We start from the raw sequence: 26,190 nt of genomic DNA, 5'->3' as shown, positions 1-26,190 counted from the left end.
CCGTTGTCTTCGAGTGTCGTCCTGATATTTCATTCTGGCCTGGTGTTTCTCTCTGGAAACTTTGGCCCTAGTAGATTTTTTTTTAAAAGAGAAGGTGAACTAAATCAAGGAGAGAAATAGGATCCAGGGGCCTTCGATCCACTGAGGAATTGGACAAGGGACCCCCTAGAACCATGGTGCTATCGCCCTCCAGGTGACCTACTCCTAACTGGAGCAGATGGATTTTAGGATTATTCTTTTTTTTCTTTTTTCACCTGCTGTCCTGCAGTTTTATGAGGGAGAATGAGGCCTTGGTGAGATTTTTACGTTATTTATTTATTTTGCCTGACATTTAATGAATCTCTCTAGTCTTCAGTTTGGGAAATTCCCTGACCTTACTTCTCTGTTGGTAATGATGTTTGGTCATGCCACTATGCACCAGGTGTTGATAACAATGCTTGGTTATACCTCCCTGCATTTGTTGCACCAAGTGTTGGTAATGATGCTTGGTTATACCACCCTGCACCGAGTCCTTGAAATGATAAGGGGTTTTTGGATAAGCATACCTTTAAAAAAGTTGACATGAGAGGTAGAAGAATTTTTCTTTCTTTTCCATTGACTAGGAATTGGAATAATAGAAGGTCTCTTTAGAATACTGTGATTTCATTTTTAACGGCAGTTGTGCATCACCCACAGCCCCACCCACTCTGACAGACTCTTGGAAGAAGGCTACATGTGGGAAATGAGGTGTCTGCAAGCTCACCTGCAGGCCTTGACCTCACCTCCACTTTCCTCAGTCTTTCTGGTACCTCTTATCTTACTAGTATCTTTATTTTTATTTACTTATTTTATTTTTGCAGATTATACTCAGCTGAGAAAGCTATAATCCTGAGCCCGTGTAGTTTTACACTTACTCTGTGTGTGTGTGTGTGTGTGTGTGTGTGTGTGTGTGTGTGTGTGTATGTGTGTGTGTGTGTGTACACTATGGCATATGTGTGAAAGTCAGAGAGGACAGCTATTGGAAACTGGTTCTCTCTGACTGTGTGATTCCCAAATTGAAGTCACATTATCAGTCTTTTTAACAAGTGCCTTTACCTACTGAGTCATCTTGCAAGATCCTCTGTATTTTATTTTATTGTTTATTTTTAAACATTTATTTATTGCCAGGTGCAATGGCACACACCTTTAATCCCAGAGCTTGGGAGGCAGAGTTAGGCAGATCTCTGTGAGTTCAAGACCAGCCTGGACTACAGGGAGAGTTCTAGGACAGCAAGGGCTGTTAAACAGAGAAACCCTGTCTTGAAAAACCAAACCAAAAACAAAACAAAACAAAATAAAACTTTCTTTATATTTACTTTATGTGTTTGGGTGTTTTGCCTGCATTTGTGTTTATGCACCATGTGGTTGCAGTGCCCTAGACAGCCAGAAGAGGGCAGTAGATCCTCTGGAGCTGGAGTCACAAACTGTTGTCAGCTGCCCTGTGGGTGCTGGGAACTGAATCCAGGTCTTCTGAAAAAGCGACCAGTGCTCTTAACCCCAGAACCATTCTAGTCCCAACTCATGTATTTTTAATTGAGATAAAAATACTCACATCGGGGTTGGGGATTTAGCTCAGTGGTAGAGCGCTTGCCTAGGAAGCGCAAGGCCCTGGGTTCGGTCCCCAGCTCCGAAAAAAAGAACCAAAAAAAAAAAAATACTCACATCATATTAAATTTCTCATTGTGGTCATTTTAAAGTCTACTACTTAGCAAATTTATTTTAAACATGTAGCCATCACTATTATGTAATTCCAGAACAAAATCATCCTTCTCGAACAGGAAAACCCATACCCATTGAGTCCTGTCTCCCTCCCCAGGTCCTGGCTGTCATAATTCTGTGTTTTCATCCATGAGCTTGCCTTGGTAGTCATTTTATGTAAATGGGATTCTACACTGTGGACCTTTGTGTCTGGTTCATCTCACCCAGCAGATTGTCAGGGTTCATCAATATTGACCATGTATCAGTCCTTTTCTGTGGTCTTCAACTGGTATCTGAGTGTTTGGTTTTCCAGAATCCAGAGGCAGTATCCACATTCATTACCCTTATTTCGATTTCAAAACTGCCCTCTGGTTTACTTTCCCCCCCCAAACAGCTGTCTGCCAGCAGATGGCGCTGTGTCGTGGGGTCTTCAGTGTGCCTTGCTTACTTGTCTTTCAGTATGCCAGCACCGAGGTGGACGGAGAGCATTACATGACTCCGGAAGACTTCGTTCAACGCTACCTTGGCCTGTACAATGATCCGAACAGCAACCCAAAGATTGTGCAGCTCTTGGCAGGAGTAGCTGATCAAACCAAGGATGGGTAAGGACTTTTGTAAATGTCCTGAAAACCTGTTATGTACTTTATTAAAAATGCAAGACTGTAAGTTTCACATCTTCTTTTTTATTTTATTTATTTTATTTCTTTTGAGACAGGGTCTTACTTACTAAATGGCCTTGGCTGGCCTTGAACTCAGAGATCCTCCTGCTTCTGTCTCCTAAGTATTGAGATGAAAGGGACATCATGATGACCAGCCTCTGTCTGGAATTATTTTAGAATGTATTTTAATATACGTGTTTGGTCTGCCTGTATGTGTGTGCACTACGTGCATGGTGCGTGAGGAGGCCAGAAGTCAGCAGTTCTCTGGACATTGAATTACAGAATTATAGTTGTGAGCTGCCCTGTGGGTGCTGGGAACTGAACGTGTGCCACCGGTGAGAGCAGTAAGTGCTCTTAACTACTAGGCCATCTTTCCCACCCTGTATTTAGAGTTTTAATAATAGTCAATATCTTTCCTCTGAAAGGTATAAAAGTGGTATTATTAACTCCCATTACCAAGCGTGCCGGCATTGTTATTTTCTGAAAAAATTTGCATGAGAGAAGCCATATTTTATGTTGAATGATCTGCTTAGGATGGGGCCCCCGAAAACTAATTTTATTTTTTGTATTCATTTATTTGAAAAATACGGAAGGCCTGCTAATGTGTCAGGCTTTATTCTTCATGTTAAGGATGTGTCAATAAGGGCTGGAGAGATGGCCCATTGGTTAAGAGCACTGGCTGCTCTTCCAGAGGGCCTGAGTTCAATTCCCAGCAACCACATGGTGGCTCACAACCACCTGTAATGGGCTCTGATGCCCTCTCCTGGTGTGTCTGAAGACAGTGACAGTGTATTTATATACATAAAATAAATGAATAAATCTTAAAAAAATGTGTCAGTAAGCAAGTCACAAATGGCAACAAAGGAAATAAAAATGTAGATTATAGGCTGTTAGGAGGATATGTGTCCTATGAAGAACTTCAGGACTGGCCTGTAGTCATCTCTCTACCTGTTCAGATGGAAAACATTATGTTAAACACCACAATTTGCCAGGTACTGTTGGGCCTTATAAATATACATGTGAATAAAATGAGGTTGCTGACCTTAAGAATAAGCTCACAGCTTAATGGGAAAGAGAGGGCCAGGCGAAGAAAGAAACAAGCCAGTATTTGCGGGGTAAACACAGTAATGACATATACGCAGAGAGAAGCTTGGCTGGCTCTGAGAAGTTAGGACAGTATCATAGAAGAGGGGACCGTTGGATGAAACCAGGGGGAGGAACCGGTCTGACAGCTGGACATAAAGGGAGAATTCCAGGGAGGGAAAGTGCTGTGAAACATGTGTGTTCACGTATGTGTGTGTATGTACATGTGTGTGTATGTGTGTTTGTGTATATATGTGTGTATGTGTATGTGTACACACGTGCGTGTATGCATATGTGTATGTATATATGTGTATGTGTGTGTGCATGTGTGTGTGTTTGTGTGTATATGTATGTGTATGTGTGCACACGTGTGTGTATGCATATGTGTATGTATATATGTATATATGTGTGCGTGTGTGTGTGTGTGTGTGTATGGAAACGTCAGGGAATTTATATTACGAGTATGTTGGTGTGACACTGTTCTGTTGTGGCAAAAGGTATAGTTGGAGTGAGACTGGGGACTTTGTGTGCTCAGTTTTTGCTGTGTCTGGTCCTTATTGACTTACTGTCTTGGGGTACTTTTTGCCTCATAGGGGATGAGGGTGAACTTACAGAAGCAACAAGGTTCACCTTACTGTGGAGTTAATCCATTCCTCACGGGGAGCTGTTAATCTTAGTAAAACTGCATGGGGCTGGATTATGAACCACGTGCAACACTTACTGAATTAGGTAACAAAAACAACCATTCACTATGGCAGTTTTCATCTAGGGTCCCAGATCCTTAAGGGCCCAGGATCTTTCCCCTAGCTGTGGAGGTGCTTGTGTGAAAAGCTGGACAGTGAAGAGGCTTTCTCCATCACTATAAACATCCCAGGCTTTAGAAAAGGCTGGAGAGGGACAAGACTGGTCTCATGCAGTCCAGTTAGCCGACTCCTGTAAAGGAGGACACAGCAAGGGTGTCGCAGGGGTTCCCTCCTGCAAGAGCTGACTCAGTTCTCTTGTACTGTCCCATAGAACTCAGTCCAGTGCATGAGATTTGGGACATCCAACAGATTGTTAGCTCAGTGAGTCTCTAATGACTGGGAAGATACATCACTGTAATGGCAGATGTTGGATAAAAGTTATACGTTTTGTCTAGTATTAAAAAAAGTCAGAGCAGGGCTGGAGAGATGGCTCAGTGGTTAAGAGCACTGACTGCTCTTCCTGAGGTCCTGAGTTCAATTCCCAGCAACCACATGGTGGCTCACAACCATCTGTAATGGGATCTGATGCCCTCTTCTGGTGTGTCTGAAGACAGCTACAGTGTACTCATACATAAAATATAAATTTAAAAAAAAATGAGTGGTTGTTTTTAAAATAAAAAAGTCAGATCAGCTCCCAAACTGCTGATGAGATCATTTATAGAGAGTCTGGGTAGTGGTTAGACAGATGGTTTATAGGAATGAATGAATTTAATTTAATTAAAATTCTTCATTTTCAATTATTAAAGGTAACGTACATTTTGCTCTTCTAGAAAATATCAGCATGTTTGCTGCTCATTGGATCTGAGACCTGGCTTTATATTTATTTATTGAAACAAGAGTTTCTCTATGTAGCCCTGCTATCCTTGAACTCACTAAGTAGAGTAAGCTGACCTTGAACCCACAGAGATCCACCTGCCTCTGTCTCCCGAGTACTGGGATCAAAGGTGTCTGCCACCACACTTGGCCCTACGTTCCCCTCTATTTTTATTTCATGTTTTGACTGCATGTATGTCTGTGCATGCAATGCCCAAGGAGGCTAGGCAAGAGCATCAAATCCTCTGGAACTGGAGTTACATGGCAGTGGGCTACCATGTGGGTGCTGGGAATTGAACCTGGATCCTCGGGAAGAGCAGCCAGTGGTCCCAACCTCTGAGCCATCTCTCTAGTTCCAGACCTGGTTTTAGGATACCCATGTTTTTGTATACGTATTGGATGGTTTTTGTAATTATCTTACTTTTTTCCCCCCTCTTTTGAAACTATATGATTTTTGTAGGTTGTGGTATATTGTTAAGGTGGGACACTTTTCATGCAGTCAAGTAGAAACCTAGTGTTAATTTGGAAGAGTGCATCAGTAATAGCTTTTGTGTAGTAAAGAATCTAGTAATATTGAATTGAGTTCACTCTTTTTTTTTTCTGATACAGTGTATTACTATGTAGTCCTAGCTGGTCTATAACTCACAGATCCATCTGACTCTGCCTCCCAGTGCCAATAATTTTTTCTACAGAGGGTTTCTCTGTGTAGTCCTGGACTGTCCTAGAACTCGCTCTGTAGATCAGGCTGGCCTGCAACATAAGAGGTCTTCTCTGACTCCCCACTGCTGGGTAAAGGCGTGTGCCCCACCGCCAGATATGAGTTTACATTTTAAAGGTAATTTTTTTCCTATTCTTTTTTAAAAAAATGAGTTACAAGATATGGTAATCCCTCAGCTTCACTCTCCTAAGTACTGGCTTAGAGGGATCAACCATACCCAGCAGCAGCCCCCCTTCTTCCTGCTTCCTTCCTGCCTCCTTCCTTCCTCCTTCCTTCCTTCCTGCCTCCTTCCTTCTTTCTTTCCTTTTCATGTTTTTGAGTCTCATTTAGCCCATAAATTACTTCTAGAAGCAGAGGAAAATAGTATTTTTCTAGAAAGCTTAGACTCCTGTCTTTTGTCAATGCAGTGTATACTTGAAACAACAGTAATATTCTGTACAATTATGTATGAAACAGTGAAACCAAGGAAATGAGTAGACGCAGTGGAGACAAGTTTAAGTAACGTGGCTAAGTGTGAGGTGAGACCTAGCTTACAACTGGTTAACCGTCTTTTATGGGTTCCATCCGGTACCTGCTTTTAGAATATCCATTCTTTCAGATAAGTCTTTTGTGAATGCTTTTCATACTGCTTTTGGAACTTTGTGAACACAAAAGAACACAGTACACCCCCCCACCATGTTTTCTAGCCTGTGAATTACTCTTTCTTGCCGTCCCCCATCTACCAATAGACGGTGAAGTAAGGTGCTTGGTAGAGAGAGTCATGCGGAAGCAGCAGCGTGTGGTATAAATAGCCCGATGGGTTGTCTAAAAGTCAGACGTCAGCCAAGTGATATTTAGGAGATTGCAGCTTAAACTTTGGAGTTCTAGTTTCGTAATGAAAAGCAAAATGATTTTATGCATTAAATGCAGATCACAGAGGCTATTATCATGTGATCTGATCTAAAATATTTAGACAGTTGCTTCTTTGAAACTGTAACTTCCAGGACGGAGGTGTCTATATTTAGTCTAGTCAGAAGTTCTCTGAAGTTCTACCTGCTGTACCGAGAAGACCTGGTCTTTTTTCTCTGACTCTTCATGAGTGATTTTTTTTTTCTTATTTTATGTACCATGGATGTCAAAGACCCATTCGTTTTTTGACAGAGAATTTGGCTATTTTACAAAAATTTGTAGAAAATTACAAAAGCAACAAACATTTTGGCATTATGTTAGTTTCCATTCTGGTAAAGGGCATAGTGGAAACATTTACTACTCAGTCACGACATCTGTTACTTCAAAGTTACAAAATACACATTTCAAATAAAAATTCCCAGCCCCTGGGAGGTGGAAGCAGGAGGATCAGGAGTTTGATGTGCTTCCCCATAGCCCATAAAAATAATTTAAAAATAGGTTGGTCAGGTAGAGCTCGTCCAGGGGTGGGGTGCATGTCAGGGGTCAGAACCTGGTGCGCTCTCCCATGTCTGACTTTCCCCTATGATGGATTCATAGGAAAGTAAACGGCTGTAGTTCTGCCCTACTGGCTCCAATACGGTAGCCACGCAGTGGTGTGGTGGATGGTATACTGATCGGCAAAATGCATCAGTTTGGTGGATTCCATAGGGTTTGCATTTTAACAGGGGCTGCTTGCTGTATACAGTATAAACCTCTGTGAGTCCCCAGTGTCCTGAGGTGGAGACAGCCAAGGACCACAGCTGCCATTTTGGAGGCAGTTCCTGCTTGGCACCAAGAGCTACCAAGTGTCACCTGGGACCAGAAACTGCCTGTTGCTCAAGCTCACAATTTGTCAAGGGAAATAAAAAAACAAAACAAAACAAAACAAAACCAAAACTGGATATTTGTATGAAATCATAGGATTTCCTAATGCTGTCACCAAGTATATTAGTCTAGTCAGAGTTCCTAGAAATTAATTCTTTGCCACACGAGACACATCTGTGGGACATATGCAGATTCCTAGACAGTGGCTTAAAACCTTTGCTGACTAGCGAGCTCATCTTTGATTATCTCTCATAAAAAAGAGAAATCTTTGTTATTGAGCATAAAATATGTCTCAGTGTGGCTCATTCTGTATTTCAAGGTCACTTGTGTTTTTGATGCTGAATTCTGGATACTTAATACATATATATAATATATATACATATATGTATGTATGTATTTATCCTTTAGGAAAAACTTCAAAAAAAAATGAAGATGGGACCCTCACACTAACTCAGTGTTCCTGTGGGTTGTAACCCCTTTGGAGCTAACCAACACTTCAAAGAGGTTGAATATCAGATAACATTCATTTCAGATATGTACATTATAATTTATAACAGTAGCAAAATTACAGTTATGAAGTAGAAACAAAAATAATTTTATGGTTGGAGGTCAGCACAACATGAGGAACTATATTAAAGAGATACAGCATTAGGAAGGCTGAGAGCCACTGAGCTAACTGAAATGCTAGCTTAGTTTAGTTCATGCTAAAGAACCTCTGGTGAAATTAAGTCCTTGAGGGCCTCGTGAGTCCTTGGAGGAACAACACACCATTGAAACTGCGTATCAACCCACTTTGCTACCAGAAAGTACAGGGGAGCTAAGACCGTATGAGCCACTGTGTGGGTGCTGGGAAATGAACCCAGGTCCTCTGGAAGAACAGCTGAGCCATCTCTCCAGCCTGAGTTTTCATGTTATTATTAAACACGACTTTGAGTGTCTGTTTTAGTGAATGGAGACATAAAGGAAAGTGTGAAGTATCAAGCCATTTTTTTCTCATACTGTATCAGGAAATCTCTCTCCACAGTCACATTCTGAACTGAGTTTGTGTAAGAATCTTTATGGGTTCTTATCCTGAACCAATTCTGTGCTCCTTGATAGGCTCTTTTGGATAAAAGATTATCCAATTAGACTTTTAAAACTGAATTGCATCACTGCTTGTGCAATGAGACCTGTGTGCAAGGCTCTGTAAAGGTACAGTGTGTTACACTGCAAGTGTGTGATGAGGAACCGGGAGCCTGGGATGTCTGTCTCTACTGAAGACATGATATTGGAGCTGGGCTCTGTGGGGCAGACTGAATAGACAGAAGCCTGGAGGTGGTGGTGAGGGGATCGGTCCAAGGAGAATGTGTTGCTGAGTGATAGCCCTGAGTAGAAGGAACATGAATTACTCCCGTCGTCAAGTGAGGGGCTTAGGGAGGAAAGAACAAGGGAGGTGTGCAGGCTCAGATCTTTAGGACCGCAAGCCACATTAGCCCTTAGGTCTAGTCCTTTAGATTACAGGTCCCCACGAAGTGGGGTCCAAACCAGGCCCCTGGAGACTAAATAGGCATCCGGCCCCTCTTCCTGGAAGATGACCAATGAATAGTTTCACAGTGTTTGAAGAAGGGAACCAACTTGATTAGATCTGCATTTAGAAAGAGTCCTCTGCACTAACCAGGCACAGAAAGACCAAGTCTCCTGATGCTTAACCGTGTGTGGCCGCTACCAGGAAATAAGAAGTGCATTGTGGTACCTGCATGTGGATGGGCATGGAGACATAGGGGAGGAGTGTATAATGGCAGTCCCATAGGAGAATACAGACAGAAAGTTGTGCCCACAGCAAGTAACTATTTGGAGGCATAAAGGTAAGTGGTCCCCAGAGACTGGAGAGCAGAAGGGAAAGTCAGGGAATGGAGAAAGCGGGATGACCGTGCAGCTGTTAAGAGTTCCTTTTCTAGGGGAAGATAGTGTTCTGTCAGAGAGCACGGTCAGACACCCCTGTGCCAAAACCATCACAGGATTGTACACTTTAAGCACGAGTTATCTGGAAAGTGGATTAAATTGCAAAGGCTTTCGCCTTGTGGAGAGTTTAAGAAGCCCTCTGGCTACAGTGTAAAGAGTGACAGAAGAAGGCTGGAAGGAGCCAGACCATTGGTCAGGAGGCTGTTGCCAGCCATAGCTGTTGAAAACGACTGGGTATATGTTAGGAGATGTATTTCTGGAGATAATTTATGCTGGTGAACACCAGTATACTACTTTTTTTTTCTTTTTTTTTTCTGGAGCTGGGGACCGAACCCAGGGCCTTGTGCTTGCTAGGCAAGTGCTCTACCACTGAGCTAAATCCCCAACCCCAGTATACTACTTTTTAAATCGGTTTTGTTTTGCTTTTTGAAACTGTAGCCCACGATGGCCTCGAACTCCTTTGTAACTTTGAACTCTAACCCTTCTGCTTCTATCTCCCTAGTATTGGGGTAACAGGTGTGCTCCCCTAATCCCAGCCAGCTCTTTAAGTTTCTTCTTTTCTTTTGGGAACAGGGAACATGGCTATGGCCCTGGCTGTCCTGGAAGTCACTAGGTGGCTCAGGCCTCAAAGTCTCAGAGATCCAGTGTCCTGGCCTCTGTCTCCTCAGTGCTTGGATTATATGTGTGTGCCAGTATACCCAGCCTTATTTTTAATTTTAATATGATACTTTCCTAAGAAAGTAATCTCTTAATTGTCTGATATGTATTATTCAGCACAAATGTTAATTACTGCAGGACTTTCTCTACGCGTGTCTTTCTGTACTTTCGGCTTGAGGGGGAAAATAGATTTGTCAATATTCCTAACAGTGTGCCTTTGAGGGATAATTTTGTAATGCTGCCACTTGGATGCGCATCCATTAAGAAAGCAGAGAGCGCTGAGGAGACGGTTCAGTGATTAAAGGCTGAGCTCACAAACACCAAGAATAGAAGAAAGAGACAAATACACAGGAATTCAAAGCAAACAAAATAATAGGTGAGTCAGATGGACCTTAGCCAGGAATGGGGGTCACATCCGGCAAAGTTCAGAGACCTGGTGAGCTGTCCCATGCCCGACTTTCTCCTGCTGATGGAGATGGAGGAAAGTAATTGGCCACAAAAGCTGTGGTCATTGAGGATTAGTGTGTCCTGTTGGCCCCAAGCTCCTAGGTCTGTCAGTGAGGTCTGTTAATGGCACCATGGCTTCCAGGGAAGGACACAGGAAGACTGGCAGCACTATGAGGTGGGTGGGTCCCGAATCCCACGTATAGGATTTCAGGGTCCACTCCTGAGGCTTGGGTGCTACCCCTCTCTGCAGACCTATATGTATGTGATGGTGCCTCAAAGGGTTCGTAGCAGTGGTGACATCACAGTTAAACCACAGTGGTACCTGTTCGTGCCCTTCACAGTACTGGTCGCTTTTCCATATATTTTATATCACAGAGTTCTCAAAACAAGCTTGAGACTTGTTAAATGGCAAATGTTTCACGTGTAAGGAAGCTCAGAGGCTAAGACACTTGTCCAGGGCCATCCTCAGTCCTTGATACTGTGTCCTACTTCCTTTAAAGTCACACCATCTTTCCCACGAGCTTTTGCAAGACCTAGGGCGGTGGTTTTGGAATCTGCAGGCCGTATAGGCGCACAGGCTTGTCATTCCAGCACTCCGGAGGTTAGGAGGTCAGCATTATCCTCTGTGGAGGCTTTGAGGCCAGCCTGGGCTACATGAGACAAGAGAAAGAAAAGACAGGGAAAACAAAACCAACCAACCAGCCAAACCGAACCAAACAAACAAACAAATCCCCAAAACCAGAAACATGGAATCTCCTTGACAAGATCACTGTGATTTCTGATTAGCTGACATATGCGTGCTCTGTGAGGTCATTAACCTGCTGTTACTTTGACTACTGGTTAATTTCAGAACTCACTAAATATATATGTTAGGGTTCAGTAAGTTTTAAAAATGTGAGATTCTACCTTTTGAGGGTTCCTTAAAGACATATTATTGTCTTTTCAAACATGTAATAGAATAATATAGTGATTTTTTTTTTTGTTGTTCTCAACCCTTTTGGTAATTATCAAGGTAGTGATTAAATTTATTTCATTTAAATTTCTGTCCTTTGGCTTGTTTTGCCAAAGGATCCAGATGGCATGGTTTATGTACAAATACTCTTTTTTTAATTTCTGAAAGATTCCCAGCCCCCATCATTTCATGTAGCTTAGCTTAACCTTGAACTTGCTGTGTAGAAAGAAGCTGGCCTTGAACTCCTGATTTACCTCATCATCTCCCCAGTGTTAGATTTACAAGTATGTGCCGCCACATCCATTTTGAAATCACTATGCATCTGTATATGTGTATATATGAAGAAAAAAAAATAAACATACCACAGTCCAAGGCAGAGGGGCAATGGGGACTGTTTCAGTTGTCAGCAGGGCAGTCTCTCAGACGTCCTTGGTGATCTGGTGGTGAAGTTTCAGACCCATCAAGATGAGTTACCAGCAGTAGCATACAATACAATAATTTGTACCAGCATCCCCGCCCTCCAGCGGCCCCGCCCCCCAGCGGCCCCGCCCCCCAGCGGCCCCGCCTCCAGCACCCCCCCCCCGCGGCCTCCAGCATCCCCCCCCGGCCTCCGCCTCCAGCTCCCCCCGCCGCCTCCAGCATCCTCCCCCCCCCCGCCGCCTCCAGCATCCCCCCCGCGGCCTCCAGCATCCCCTGTTTCTGGTCCTTCAGCCTCCAGGGCTGCTCAGGTAGATTACAGGGACCTCTGTCTCACTTTTCTTCTCACACACTTCGGCTTGTCCCTCACTTCTTCCTCAACCATACTCTCATGGTGCAGAAGTTTGGTCCTGAGGCTAAGAGCACCTTTTCTAAATTTTATTCTCTCAGACCTCTGCAAGGTCTTGCAGTTTCTTACAGGGCTGTATTTTCGTGGTGGTGGTTAACATGGTCCTCTGTGCAGTGCATTACACTCTCTCCAAATCGATGATTAGTTCTAAATCATTGGTTCTCGATGAGGGTAATTTTGTTTTCTGGGGCATCTTTGACAATATCTAAAGACATTTTCGTTGCTCACAACTGAGAGACGAAATTGACATCTCCTTCTCAGACCCGGGGATACTGCTAACTATAGCTACAAATCATAGAAGACCCAATAACAAAAGATTATCCAGATTAAAATGTCAGCAGTCTGAGGTCGGGAGGCGACTGATTAAGCGTAGGCTTATTTCTGGCCTTCTCCTGATGCTAGGAGCTATTGACTAATGAATGCTCGCGTTCGTTACTTTGTTAAGGGCGTACAAAAATGTACTGTTCCTTCCCTTCCACAAAGATATTTCCTCTTCATCTGTCCCCTCTTTACACCGAGCTGCAGTTCATACAGTAACACACAGTAAATGCCTGGCATTGGTGACTCTCCCCGGAGGAGCCGGGACCCAGGGTACGAGCTGGGCCTTCTGGGAGAAGCGCATGCCCGTGTTCTCAGGTGTCTGTTACTTTTGCCCGGGGCCTCTTTTCTCTAACCCTCATGCTTTAGCTTATATTGAAACATCGTCATTAAATAAACTCTAACTCTGCTTCATAAAAACACCCAGTATTTTCTTATTCTCTACTAACCTGGAATTTTAGAAAAAGTTTATTTGATTTGTGTGTGTGTGTGTGTGTGTGTGTGTGTTTGTGTGTACATACATTGGATCTACAGTAACTGAGGAGTTATTGGCGTGGTTACTGTGAACTGAATCTGTGTCCGCCTGTGTGAGCAGCGCTTGCTGTTAATAGCTGAGCCGCCATCCCTCAGGCCCCAGTAACATTTTATATTTCGTTCCAGGTTGATCTCCTATCAAGAGTTTTTGGCATTTGAATCTGTTCTGTGTGCTCCAGATTCCATGTTCATAGTGGCTTTCCAACTGTTTGACAAGAGTGGAAATGGAGAGGTGACATTTGGTAAGGGGAAAAAATAAGGTTATAAGGAAATAAGTAAAGTTCCCAATGCTGGTCCAGTTCTTCACTCCCAGTTCCCACAGTTACTGAGTGTGTGTTGTTTGTCCAGGGCCTACACAGTGAGCGAAGTAGGAATTTCCAAAAGCGGTTTATACAAGTTAAAAGTGGCGTCACTTTCTTCAGGGTGTTAGGGGAGTGAACTTGGGAGTGGTGTTGCTCCAGCTCCCTCAGACACTCATACTTGATCTTGCTAAGAGTGGAGTGAGTGCTTTTCACTGTGGTCCACATGAAGCAAAAGTACGAACACCGCACCTGCCCTTTCATTCCGAGGGCTTTATTTTACTTTAGTTTTGAATAGGGAGTTTGGAGCTGCTCCATAGCATCTTGGGAATATTGCTACCCTGCCATTTTCCACCCACAAGGAGGCTCAGGGATGATGGAGTTTCCCCAGTGTCCCCTCTACTTTAGAGCCTTGGTTTTAGGACACAGAGTCGAGAGAGTCTCCTGAGGTGAATGCAGATGTTGAGTTAAATTCTTCCGTAGGAACACTGTCTCCCAAGTATACAAACCAGAATTTTTCTTTTCTTTCTTTCCTTTTTTTTCCTTCAGCTATCATTCATCTTCAAAGACGATCATTTGTAGAAATTAGTTGACCATAATAAAAAGTATTGGTTAATCTTTTCTTCAGCAGCTTTTCGATAAATCAGTGTAGTATTTTTCAAAGATTTAGAGCCCCCTTTTTTTGCCCGTTCATTTTCTCTTAATATTTGAAAGCATTTTTATTATGGATAAAAACGAATAACATAAACGTTTTCCATCTTTGTAGTTTCCAAGTGTTCAGTTCAGCCAGGTTTGGGATGTTCACTTTTCCAGAACTTTTCATCCTCCAGGAGTGAAATTGACCCCCCCCTTTTATGGTGTGAATTGCCACAAATATTTGTAAAGAAAACCTTGAAATCCAGGCTTTCCCTGAGTTACAGCACTGTTTATCCCCTTTGATGGGTTAATTGAAGTAAAAGTGTCATTTATTTACTCATAAAAGGCATGGTGGCTCAAAGTACTTGGGAGGCAAAGGCAGAGGCAGGTGGATCTCTGCAGTCTGAGGCCAGCCTGGTCTAGTTCTAGGACAGCCAGAGCTACATAGAGAAACCTTGTCCTAAAAAACAAAACAAAACAAAAACCAAAAAGGAAGCAACGTCACCATAATTTGTCGGAGCGTGTGAAAGTATGGGTATGTTGCCTCTTGCCTGTGATTTGGTGGGCACATTGTCTACTCTGGCACCCCCACCCCCTTCATTGGCTCATCCTCCTTTGTGAAGAACATTTTCGCCTAAAAATACTCTGCAGAGGTCTATGTTTCGGCATAGAGCCGGGCATCCTCCCTGCTTTGCAGCAAGCTCTGGTCATTTTGCTTCCTGAAGAACGATGACTATAGAGAGAGCACAGGGCCTTTAACACCTAGTCAACCAGCATCAACTCCAAGTGGGTGACAGTGCTGAGGGTTCTCCTTGCACACGTGCACACACGTGTACACATGTGCACACACAGCTTTCTTCCAAACATGGCACAGCGATGTTGGGGAACTGGACAGGAGGATTTGAGTTAATGACAGTTTCTCTGTGCTTATATTGTGTGCACATCAGCCAGGAGAGTAGTGTCACATGCCTTTAATTCCAACGCTGGAGAAGCAGAGGCAGGTGGACCTCTGTGAATTCAAGGTCCACCCGGTCTTCAGTTTCAGGACTGGATAGCCAAGTCTACACAGAGAGACCCTGTCTCAAGAAAAACCAAAACCAAACAAAGAATTAGGTTTCTCAAAATCAAGTTCCATTTTGTTTTGTCTCCCGCCTTATCGTGTGTCCCCTCCATTTGGTTGCTTTCCCCGATTTGTGCGTGTGCCTTTTTAAGTGTCACCGAAGATACTTCATTCAACAGACCATCAACAGACTCCTGTAACTGTTGATTAAGAGATTAAGATGAACACAGGAAGCAGCAGAACGGCTGGCACATACCTCACTTCACGAAGATAAAAGATCACGGACAGTACAGCCGAATCTTATCACTTTATGGCTCTTTTGTTTTTCCCTTAACTTATGACTTATGAGTCAGGATTTTAAGAAATATAGTCAGAATGAAAAAGTAGTTTGAGTTTTTAATAACACCACCATAATCTGAAGGATTTAGGAAGCCCCTGCCTCCGAGATGTGCTTTCTTCTTTCTTTTACGTACAGATACTCTTATCATGAAATAACCAGAAGTTATTTCACGATAACTGTGAAGTTCTGGTCCTCCCGCCCCACCCCTGTTTCTCCTTTCTCTCCCCCTTGATTTCATTTTGTAAGGGCTTTGGTCATTTCCTCTTCCTGTTCTCTATCCCTACTTTCGAGGGTCCACTTTTAGATAATATCTCTCTCTCTCTCTCTCTCTCTCTCTCTCTCTCTCTCTCTCTCTCTTTTCTGTGGTTCTGGGAGTTGAACCCAGGGCCTCGTGAATTCTAGGTAAGCTTTCTGCCACTGAGCTCAAGCTCCACTCTTAGGCCAGCTTTCTCAACCAATCTGAAAGCAGTGATATAGAGAAGAGAGTATCCGACTTAATGTCTTTGAGAAAACTAACATCAAAAGTGTTCTGTTTAGCAAGTGCCACGTAATAAGGTTTTTAAGGCCCACTCCTCCCAAAGACTCCAGCTTCTCTGTGTAAGGAACTCATCAACTTGAAGTGTATTTTTAGAGGATCTGTGGGTATGTGACGAAGGTCGGTTTGTATCCGTTTAATAAAATGAATTGTTCTTATATATTTATAGACGCATGTTTAGGGAAAAGAAATTTGATGGTCACTTTAACTAGAGTTCAATGCTTTTCACCCAATGGCCTTGCATTTTTAGGTGGAGCTATATAAGGAACAGTTTTCTTGTGCACACATGGGAAAGTAAGGAGCCATATTGGATGCAAATGGCAACCAATCACATTGCCGTTGCTCTAGTCTTTGGACAGCATTGTTGGTGTTATCTGTGTGTTTGTTCATACTGTTCTCATCATCCTTTTGTTTTAGATGTGCTTTTTATGCACATCAAGCTATATATCTAAGCTCTGGCATCATAGCAACTATTCATATGCGTAACAGCAGCAAACCTTTACTTGAGTGCCAGACAAGGTGTTTTTGTTGCTGTGGTCAGACAGGCCTCCATTCCGCAGAGAGGACTTACATCAAGGCCTTGTAACACTTCAGAATGAAAGCTCAGAAGAGGATTCTGGAGTTCTGTTTTTGTTTGTTTCTTTCTTTTTTTAAATGAATAAGGCTTTAGTTAATATTTTTCTCTTTGATGATCTTTAATAAACTTGTAATGCATGCTACGGGTAATTACTTAATGGCTTGTATCTCTGTTGCTGCCAGATGGCCTGAGCCTTGTGGAGCCCATTGCATGTGCTGATACAGTGTCCATGTGCTGTGTCTCACTGTTACCCACTAGTGTGCTGGTGTCCTGCTGGGTAGAATTAGGTAGCCGTAACCTGATGCCCGTCAAGTGGGAATACTGCATCGTACTGTTATATGCTGCCTTGCATTTATCTAAAAAGACTTTTCTAGAAGGTATTTATTGCTCTAACAGAGATTGGATTCTAAAATAAATGAACATAATCAGAAGAAACTCATACTTGTTTACTAATAAACAAATCTGCTCTAGATTTTCTATTAAACACTTGTGCACACTGCACCCCCATGGATTTGTTAGGACTGGAAACTCGTCACACTGAACTTTTCCAAGGACACACCCATACTTCACAAACCTTCTAAAGCAGGAATGCCTTTTGATATAGTACTGTGTTGTCCAGGATATACAGGGTACAGCAAGTAAAAAAAAAAAAAAGTATTCCACACATGCCTTTGAAGTAGACTTTCCTCTTAGGGGAAGCCATAACAACAGTTGTGTTATGCCACTGGAGTGTAAATGCCAAGAACCCTGCACGTGCCCTTTCTCTGTGGAGAATAACTATAGATGTGGATAGTGTGAAAGTCTAGTGGCCACACACTATGATAATTTGGTGTGCGAGAGAGGCACATGGATATTTGATTAAATCAGGAAGGAAATTTAAGATGCTTTGTACTGCTTTTGGGCATCAAAAAGGACTGTTTTGAATAAAATACACAAGGTTACTAAAGTAGCTTAAAGTTTGACGTTCAAAGGGTTTTATGCCACTTGACGGTAGACTGTTAGGCCTTGTAGCTTCTGTGATGTTCTTTAACTGTGAGCTCATCTTTCCTGAGAAATGAACCTTTATGTATATTTGGCAGCAGGACCCCTGTTTGACTGATCACAAGTAATCCGTTCTGGAGGTAGGTAAAGGGTTAACAAACACCTTTTCCCCCCCAGAATGCCTGGGGAGTTCACCTAGGACACTAATTCCTTCCTGAGAGTAGAGGGGTAGTAGAGGTGGAGGCTGAGGGAGTCTGCATGCTGAGGCCTGATGGTCGGGGCTTCCTCCACGGCTTCCTGGCTTTGATCCTTTCTGTTGTTACCTTGTTGCTGTTTGTTTTCTTATCTGGGTTCCGAGTTGTTCCTCTTCTTCCCTCCTGATTTTCCCTTCACTGAAAAGCACATCCACACGTCTCACTGTTGTGTCTGTTCAGTTGTACACAAGGATAGTCACCATTTACCACAGGTATTCAAAGGGCCACTCTGACTTCACCCTAAGAACCGTGCAGGTGAAAAACCAAGCTGTTGAGGAAAAAAAAGTTTCCCTTGGCAGTAAAGAATGCTCGGGTCTCAAGCCTTTAAGTCGGAAGCAGCAGCTCCTGCTGGAATCCTTGAAGTCAGATGTCAAGCTGGGCTGATGGTAGGCGGGCTGTGTCATGGGGCTGATGGCTTGTATACCTACAGGAGGAGTTCTCTGGCCACAGCGTTGGTACAGCAGCTCCTTCCAGGCTCATTCATGGAGCAGGCATGGTGGCAGTCTTGGAGAAGAGTGCCAGCCCCGGTCAGAGGTAATTTTGTACTGCAGAAAGGTGCTGAAGACCCTGCAGGAAGCGCCCATAAGAAACCAGGGGAGGGATGAGGGGGGGACGAGACGGGGAGACACAGTGCGGGTTGCCGGGGAAACGGAAACCTCTGTTAAGACATATTTACATAATTTGTTTCAATGTGTATTTCACCTAGTCCAGTCTTCATAAGTGACTGATACAGCTAAACTGACTAATATACCGTTTTCGGAACATTTTTCCGTTATCACATTCTCACCTTTACCTGCTCTCCAGACAAATCACGTGCTCCTCTCCTTTTGAGCCAAGAGAACATAATGACAAGCTACTTTTGTTATCTGGCCCCAATTCCCTCTTCAAAGGAATTATAAAGCTTCTTTTTTTCCTAAGCCCGTGTTCTCTGCAGGAAGTGGAAAAGTGGTCTATTGTTTTCTCTGTCAGAAACATGAATGGACTTCCTGTTTCTCTCAGCAGCGCCCACCTAGTATAGCCTCCTGGATCATGATCTTGCTGCCAAGAGGTGCTAGTCACGCCAGGCCAGAACTGTGGCTGCAGAAATAGTGCTCATAAAGAGTGCTATTTAGGGCTAAAGATCCTTGTTTGCCACTGGAAGATGGGATTCTCTTTGGGTGGGAAACTCGTTGCTCAGCTCAGTGTGAGACAGATCAGGGTTCATGGTGGTCACCCTCTCAGGTCATACAAGACCTGGTAACCCAGGAAGATAGCAAGCGCAGGTGCAGCAGCCCATGGAGCTATTGCTCATGCAGGGATCTGCCCCCTTAGTTCTACGACTTTTACACAATGTTGTTTTGCAAACACATCCCGGTGGCTACTATAAATTAAGTCTTCAGTAGTTCACTAAATGGTCTCTGTGACATTCCTGAGCCAGCTCCAGGCAACAGTGATAGAACAGGGACAGATTGGAGGTGACATCCCAAGAGATGCCGGAGAGCTTCACAGTCTTATTATCCCTAAGCATTCCAGCCGAGCCTAGGGTGTGACAAAAAAAAAAAAGGACTGAAAGTATCATGGAGTAGTTAATAAACTGGGGATGATGTCACCGTGAAACCACAGTTCCGAGCTGTCAGGGCCATTCGGGGAGAAGTAGAAAATGTCCAAATACAACTCGTAGGAAATGCCACTTCTGTATTTGAGAGCCTGCTACGACTAATTTAGACTACTATCTTAATTGCTCGAACAGCGCTCTAAGTACTCAGAGACTGCTAGGAAGTCAGTAAGAAAGAGCTTCCCGTTAAGTTTTCACTCTAGGGCTGGGGTACAGCCCTGTGGTGGAGTGCTTGCTTAGCATTGGCAAGACGTAGGGTTGATTGTTAGCCCACTTTGACAAGGAGTCTTTTACTAGAAAGGTCGTCTTCAAATATGCTTTATAAGTTTAGTTTGTGAGCCTAGTATGGTAGCTCAGGCCTGTAATCCCCAGCCTTCAGAAGGCTGAAGCAGGAGGATTGCCAAGAGTTCAAGGCCATACTGGGTGACAGTATGAGGCCCTGTTTCAAATAACAAAACCAAGCCAAGCAAAATTACGCCAGGCCTGATAGTGTCAGCCTGTAATCCCAGCTACTTGGTGGCTGAGACAGGAGGATTGTAAATTCAAAGCCCTGTTGGGCTTCAGAGTAGGTTCAGGCCCAGCCTAAGTAACCAGACACTGTCTCAAAAAAAAGGGCGGTGGTGCTACAGATCAGTAGCAGGAAGCTTACCCAGCATGCTCAAAGACCGGGGTTCAATACCCAATACCACAGATAAATACACAGCTAAGTAAGTAAATAAACAAACAGAGACAATTTAGAAAATATCCTTTTGGTGATGTCAGAAAAAAAAAAAAAAAAAACCAAAGCCATTACATTTTGTTTGTTTGTTTGAAGGCTTCTGCGTCTTTGACTTTGAGGCTGATTCGCACTTAAGATTCTGGTAATTTCAAACCCTGTGAAAGGGATCCAGTTTTATCTGCTGTTACATAAATATTATGCAGATAGTTTTCCTTTTGTTTTAGAGATAGCGCCATGCTGAGGGAACTCAGACCTGCTAGGCAGCGGCGTGTATGTTTCCTATTAAGTAACTGGACGTTCTGAGTTACAACTTTTAAACTAAAAGTTACTATGAAGTAACGTCCTTTCTCTCACCATCTTAGCGTTACTTCCTATACGCAATGGTTTATTCCTACTCTGCATCCCGCTGCACTCTTTATCTTTTAATGTAAGCACCTTTTTGCTAGATTTGTTTTGTTTTTGAGACTCCTTCTTACCTTGTAGCTCTGGCTAGCTAGGCACTCATTATGTAAACCGGAGTGAACGCTAGTTCACGGAGATCCTCCTGCCTCTGCCACCGGAATGCTGGGATTAAAGGCCAGCATTGCCATGTCTGGTTGGTTAGACCTCTAAAATAAGTAAAGTTGGTTTAATTTGAGAATAGAGTGATTAATTGTATTAGATGGATCCTAAAAATATTTATGTTAGTGTTCCATATTTTAAACATTATACAATACTTACTATTTTAACTAATTTATAAGCTTCAATATATTTACAACCTGAAGTTTTATTTGCACACACCCCCCCCCTTCATCCCTCTCGAGTAGAGGATCCTGGGGATTGGATCCATGATCTCATGCATGATAGGCAAGCATTCTACACAAGCCACATCCCCAGACCCTAGCTTTAAGGATGATCTTTTGTCTGGGTCTGAGCCAGAATCTCGTGACTTGATATTGAAGTCTTTTCAGAATAAAAGCCCCATGCAGTGTTTGGCTTATGTTCACTTAAGGTGAACATACTCGACGTAGGTCGAAAGCTCTGAGATCCTGTTAGCTAAGAAATCCTGCCTCCATTGAGAGAGAAGCTGAGAATCCCGTCTCCCCAGTGACATCCAACGCCTCCTTCTGAGTTTGCTGCATCCTGTGAACCAAAGCTGTTTACCCCGAGTCCAGACTGCTAGGAGAGTTCCACCCAAACACAGCATTTTCGTCAAGGAAAGGGGTCCATAAAACAAAGGGAACCCATTGCCCCATCGCCAGTTATGAGACTGACGCTGTATTCAAAGACTGTCAAAATCAGAGAAAACAACATAGTTAGAGGCAATCGTAAAACAGCAAACCCATGTTTACTAGTTCTCTAGGATAACTGATAGCTATTGATGGTAAAACTCTTTCACTAATAAAATTGGCTTAAATTGGAAAATAATTTAGTTAAGACCTTACTAAAAAGGCTTCCTGCTTTCTTAACGTTGCTAGTGATTTTTTTTTTTTTTTTTTTTTGGCATGAGCTTCTAAATTAGTCTACCCAGTCTATGCTTGTTAAAGTACCAGTCATTTGTGAACCGTTTTTCATAATACATGTAAAACTGCTAGAAGGCGAATGATCTCGCTGGTGCATGAAGACAAATAACGGAGTTCTGGTTGTGTCTTCCAGCGTGACTGGTACCCAAGGGGAAGGTAGCATGCCGTGGATGGCTCTTCATTGACAAGCGGATCACTAATTTCACTTACCTTAAAAATATTTTAATAGCTCAGACTGATAATCATAGATTTTAGGGGGATTTCGAGGCTTTGTGGCGAGACCCTATTTTTGACACTATCAGCTTTTAATAAGGTGCTTTACTGCTGAGCTAATGATGTGCTGTTGGTAGTATTTCTTATAGCTATCTTCAATAGTCATATTCAGGCTAGTGTGAATGTAATAATCACGCCTCAATCAAACCATACTTAGTATGACAAATATTGCATTATACTGTAATTTAGGTATTCACGCTTCTGATAAAAGGCTTAATTCGACTCCTTGAGGAACCAGGGAAACACTATTGATTTTATGCTGGAATAAAGTAGCAGTTATTGATACTGCAAGATAGAAATCGCTTCCTAATTAAAATTAAATCAAGAGAAATTAAGACTCTCAAGGCCTTACACGTAGCGGTATACAATCTTAAGTGAAAAATTATACTTTGTATCAGTTGTGTTCCTGCATGGGTTTCCGGGCACAGAGAGATTTGCAGTTCTTCTTGGTAGAAGCAGCCGGTCTTGACTTTTTAAACGTTTCTTAATTCTTCTCTGTAGGAGCATTGCAGTGGATTGGGTGATTCGCTGTCAGCGGGACTGACTCGTTTTTCTTTTCCCTTTTAAGAAAATGTCAAGGAGATTTTCGGACAGACTATTATCCATCACCACATCCCCTTTAACTGGGACTGCGAGTTCATCCGGCTGCACTTTGGGCACAACCGCAAGAAGCACCTGAACTATGTGGAATTCACTCAGTTCCTCCAGGTAGGTGCCCTTCCAGTCTAGCTCAGAGATGGAGGAAGTCCCTTCTCACCCCCATTCCTCATTTCCCTCTCACTGAAGCAAGCTCTTTTGACTCTGGCAGCCATTTTCTTTCAGCCTGTACTTGCATTCATTTAAGTTGTCAGCTTATATTATCCCTTCTTAATTTCTCAGCTTTCAGAAAAATGTTGGGTTGAGTTCTAGCTATGTGAGATTCGGAGTTCTTTTGCTTCTCACGGCCAAGCACAGGCTCAGATATTTTCCACCTTCATCCTTTCTGTAGTTATGTCACAAGTCTGTTCAGATCAATAGTCACAGGAATGACTATAGTTTCATAAATATAGCCCTCCACACCTATGGGCTTTGTATCTGTGGAGCCGAGATAGAAAAATACAGATAGAAAAATATTTGGAAAAAAAGTTGCATCTACGTTGAACATGCATGAACTTTTTTTCCTGTCGTTATTCCTTGAACAATAAAGTGTAATTACATTTACATAGGATCCACACTGCATTAGTGGGCTTTTGTTTTATTTTGTTTTGTTTTTTTCCTCTTTCTGAGATAGAGTTCCTCTGTGTATAGCCCTGGCTGTCCTGGAACTCACTCTGTAGGCCAGACTGGCCTCAAACTCAGAGGTCCACCTGCCTCTGCTTCCCAAGTGCTGGGGTTAAAGGTGCATGCACTACCTCCCAGCTGCATTAAATTTTATAAGTAGAGATGATTTCAAATCTATAAGAGGGGCTGGTGAGATGGGTCAGTTAGTAAAAGCAGATGCCATCAAGCCTGATAACCTGAGTTTGATATTTTAAAGTCATGTGGTGGAAGGTGAAAACTGAATCTTGCAAGCTGTCCTCTGACCACCCATGTATACCATGGTGCACACACACACACACACACACACGTGCACATGCACATACACATGCATGCACATGCACGCACATGCACACATGTATACAGAGGTGGGGAAAATATACCAATAATAAATGCAAAAACGTAGGCTCTGCATAGTCCGTGTGGAGGAGATGATTTAAAGCATATGGGGGGACACGAGTAGACTCTCTGCAAACAGTGACCCGAGGGATACCTCTGATTGATGACTAGAATTACTGATTTGTTTAGAATCTCCAATATTTGTTTACTTTTCTACCTAGTGATGTTAACTCTTCCAGCCATTGCTGTTATTAAAGTCTCCTTAGTGCATTTGAAGCCCAGCCGGTTATCTTATCAATTTCCTATCTGACACTCTCTAGGAATCTCCCATCTAAGCAAAACTGGAGGGCCAGGTGTCTGGCCCGGTGTCTGGCATGCATGCTATCCTAGTGTAACAGAGGTAGTTTACGGGCTTTTAGTACGGTAATGGTATTTTGTAACCTCTGTCTATCCCAGACCTTTTCATACAGAACACCCTGGTCTGTTGTAGGAGTCACTTCCATCAATACTTCTCTTCCAGCTTCTGGGGACTATTAACCTGCCTTTGTTTTAATGGATTATATAGTGTAGACAATTCATGTGGATGGGATTGTATGATAGGATAGTTTGTGTGTCTTTTCCTTTCACTTAACATAATATTTAAGATAATTACCCATATTAGATCAAATCCTAGTGCTCTGGAGGCAGAGACAGGCAGACTTCTCAAGTTTGAGGCCAGCCTGGTCTACCCAGAGAGTTGTACCTCAGTGCCTAGTATAGGTGAAGCCCTAGGTTCAATCCATAGAGAGCAACCACTAGGCCTTTAGCTAGGGTGTAATTGTTCACACTTGTAGTTCTTGCAGTTAGGAGGCTGAAGCAGGGGAATAGAAGTTCAAACATACATTTGGATCACACCTGGGCCATATGAGAAGACCTTGTCTCAAGAAACAAGCAAGAAGAACCACCCATATTTGATCATATTTTGACTCAATATTCACTGTGTGACTATATTTTTGTCCATTTATGAGTTGTTTCTGACCTTCTGGTTCTTGTGCACAGTAGTAACTGCTACAAACATTCACAGTCAAATATTCGTTAGGTGACCCATTTTCAATTCCCTTGTGTAGGGAGAGAATTGCAGTCTTCAAGTCCTCTATTAACTCCCCTTGTGCCCCTCTGTTCGTCCCTTCCCTTTTGTGGTGACGGGCGTAGCGTCCAGGACCTCGAGCATGTTGGACAACTGCTCTCACTGAGCCGAGTCCCGGCCCCTTTGCCTGACGTTCTGAGGAAACACCAGAGTGTGTTTCCTGGTGCCGTTCCAGTCTGAAGGTGAAACTGAGCTACTCCCCGGTTGCCGTCACCTTCAGCCTGAAGAGCCTGTTTGTCCTTATGGTACATTCATTACACATCTCCATTCCCTGAGTTTAATCTTTCTTTCATAATCTTTCTTTCGTAATGGTTTTCTTCTTTTTGACGGGATGTTTCCTGTATTGGCTCTCCAAGAAAAGTAAAATAACGTTGAGATTCTCTCGTGTGTGAAAGGCTTCCATCGTCATACTTAAACAGTTAGACCGGATGTTGGTTTTTAAGGCGTTTCTTGTGTGCTTTCTCCTTTGTGGTGTTGGTGTTAAGGAGCCCAGTGCCATTCTCACTGGAGATTTCTCTTGCATTCTGGGGGGTTTTAGGACTCTCCACCCCACTACTGCCACCCCTCTCATTACCAATGGTTGGTTTCTTGACTGGTTGTTTCCAGGTCTGGATCAAGAAATTGAAATAAGGGCTTCCACAGATGCAGTCTCCAAGCTGTGTTCAGGAGCAAAGGGATAGTCAGATGAGGCACACAAGCGGGCAGCAGCTGCATGACCACAGAGGGGTCATGGGACCCAGGGCATTGGTGTCATTTATGGAAGAAGGAAGGAAGGAAGGCAGGAGGGAGGGAGGGAAGGACTCGTTACTAAAGGGCATGATATGAGTAGTTCTCTACTTCACTTGACAAGTTTGAGTTTTGTAACCTATACTGCCCCTATTCTTTCCCATAATGCACTTGATTTTAATCATAAGCACACCCCAGAATACATAGGGGTAAGATGGTACAGCAGGGCCAGCTATATGGCTCAATGAGTAAAGGCACTTGCCACCAAGTCTGGTGAAATGAGTTCAATCCTTAGGACCCATAGGATAGAAAGAGAGAACCAATCACAATAAATTGTCCTTTGACAGCCACATGCATGCTGTGGTATGCCCCCACCTCCATTTTTATAAAGTAATACATTTTTAATTGAAAAAGAATTAGAGATAGTCGATAGATGATTTTCTTTAAAAGCTCACCTAGAGGACATGGTTTGCCTTGCTGCCCATGTACCCAAAACAGGTTCATGCTGGATTGTCTCTCCCCACCTTCCTACAGAATGTGACTGGAAAGGCATTTGAACAGAAATGACCCATGTTTGATGACTGTCGGGGAAAGAGGAATGTCCCCATTATTTGGAGTAGGAAACACGTACAGCCTGATGTAGGTGGGAGTCCTGGGTTACTCACAGGCTGCTAGATGCATTGTTAGGAAAAGGTTGTGTTCATGGTCCATGTCAAGTAGATTTACTCCCTATGCTTGCCTGCCTTGCCTTCCTGAGACATGTGAGTTTACTTTT

The 26,190-nt window shown here is 43.1% G+C and overlaps 1 protein-coding gene across 1 annotated transcript in view; it reads left to right on the top strand.

Annotated features, from left to right (window-relative positions):
* The window catches only part of Slc25a12 (solute carrier family 25 member 12), a 91,317-nt gene that overhangs the window by 24,176 nt on the left and 40,951 nt on the right, over positions 1-26,190 (top strand). The window contains exons 3-5 of the mRNA XM_032903473.1: positions 2,176-2,318; positions 13,286-13,401; positions 22,497-22,636. Coding sequence (XP_032759364.1) covers positions 2,176-2,318; positions 13,286-13,401; positions 22,497-22,636 — 399 coding nt within the window. The remainder of the gene's footprint in view (positions 1-2,175; positions 2,319-13,285; positions 13,402-22,496; positions 22,637-26,190) is intronic.

This window comes from Rattus rattus, chromosome 5 (assembly GCF_011064425.1).
Source record: "Rattus rattus isolate New Zealand chromosome 5, Rrattus_CSIRO_v1, whole genome shotgun sequence".
Taxonomy (NCBI): Eukaryota; Metazoa; Chordata; class Mammalia; order Rodentia; family Muridae; genus Rattus; species Rattus rattus.
This window is presented reverse-complemented; position numbering and strand designations above follow the sequence as displayed.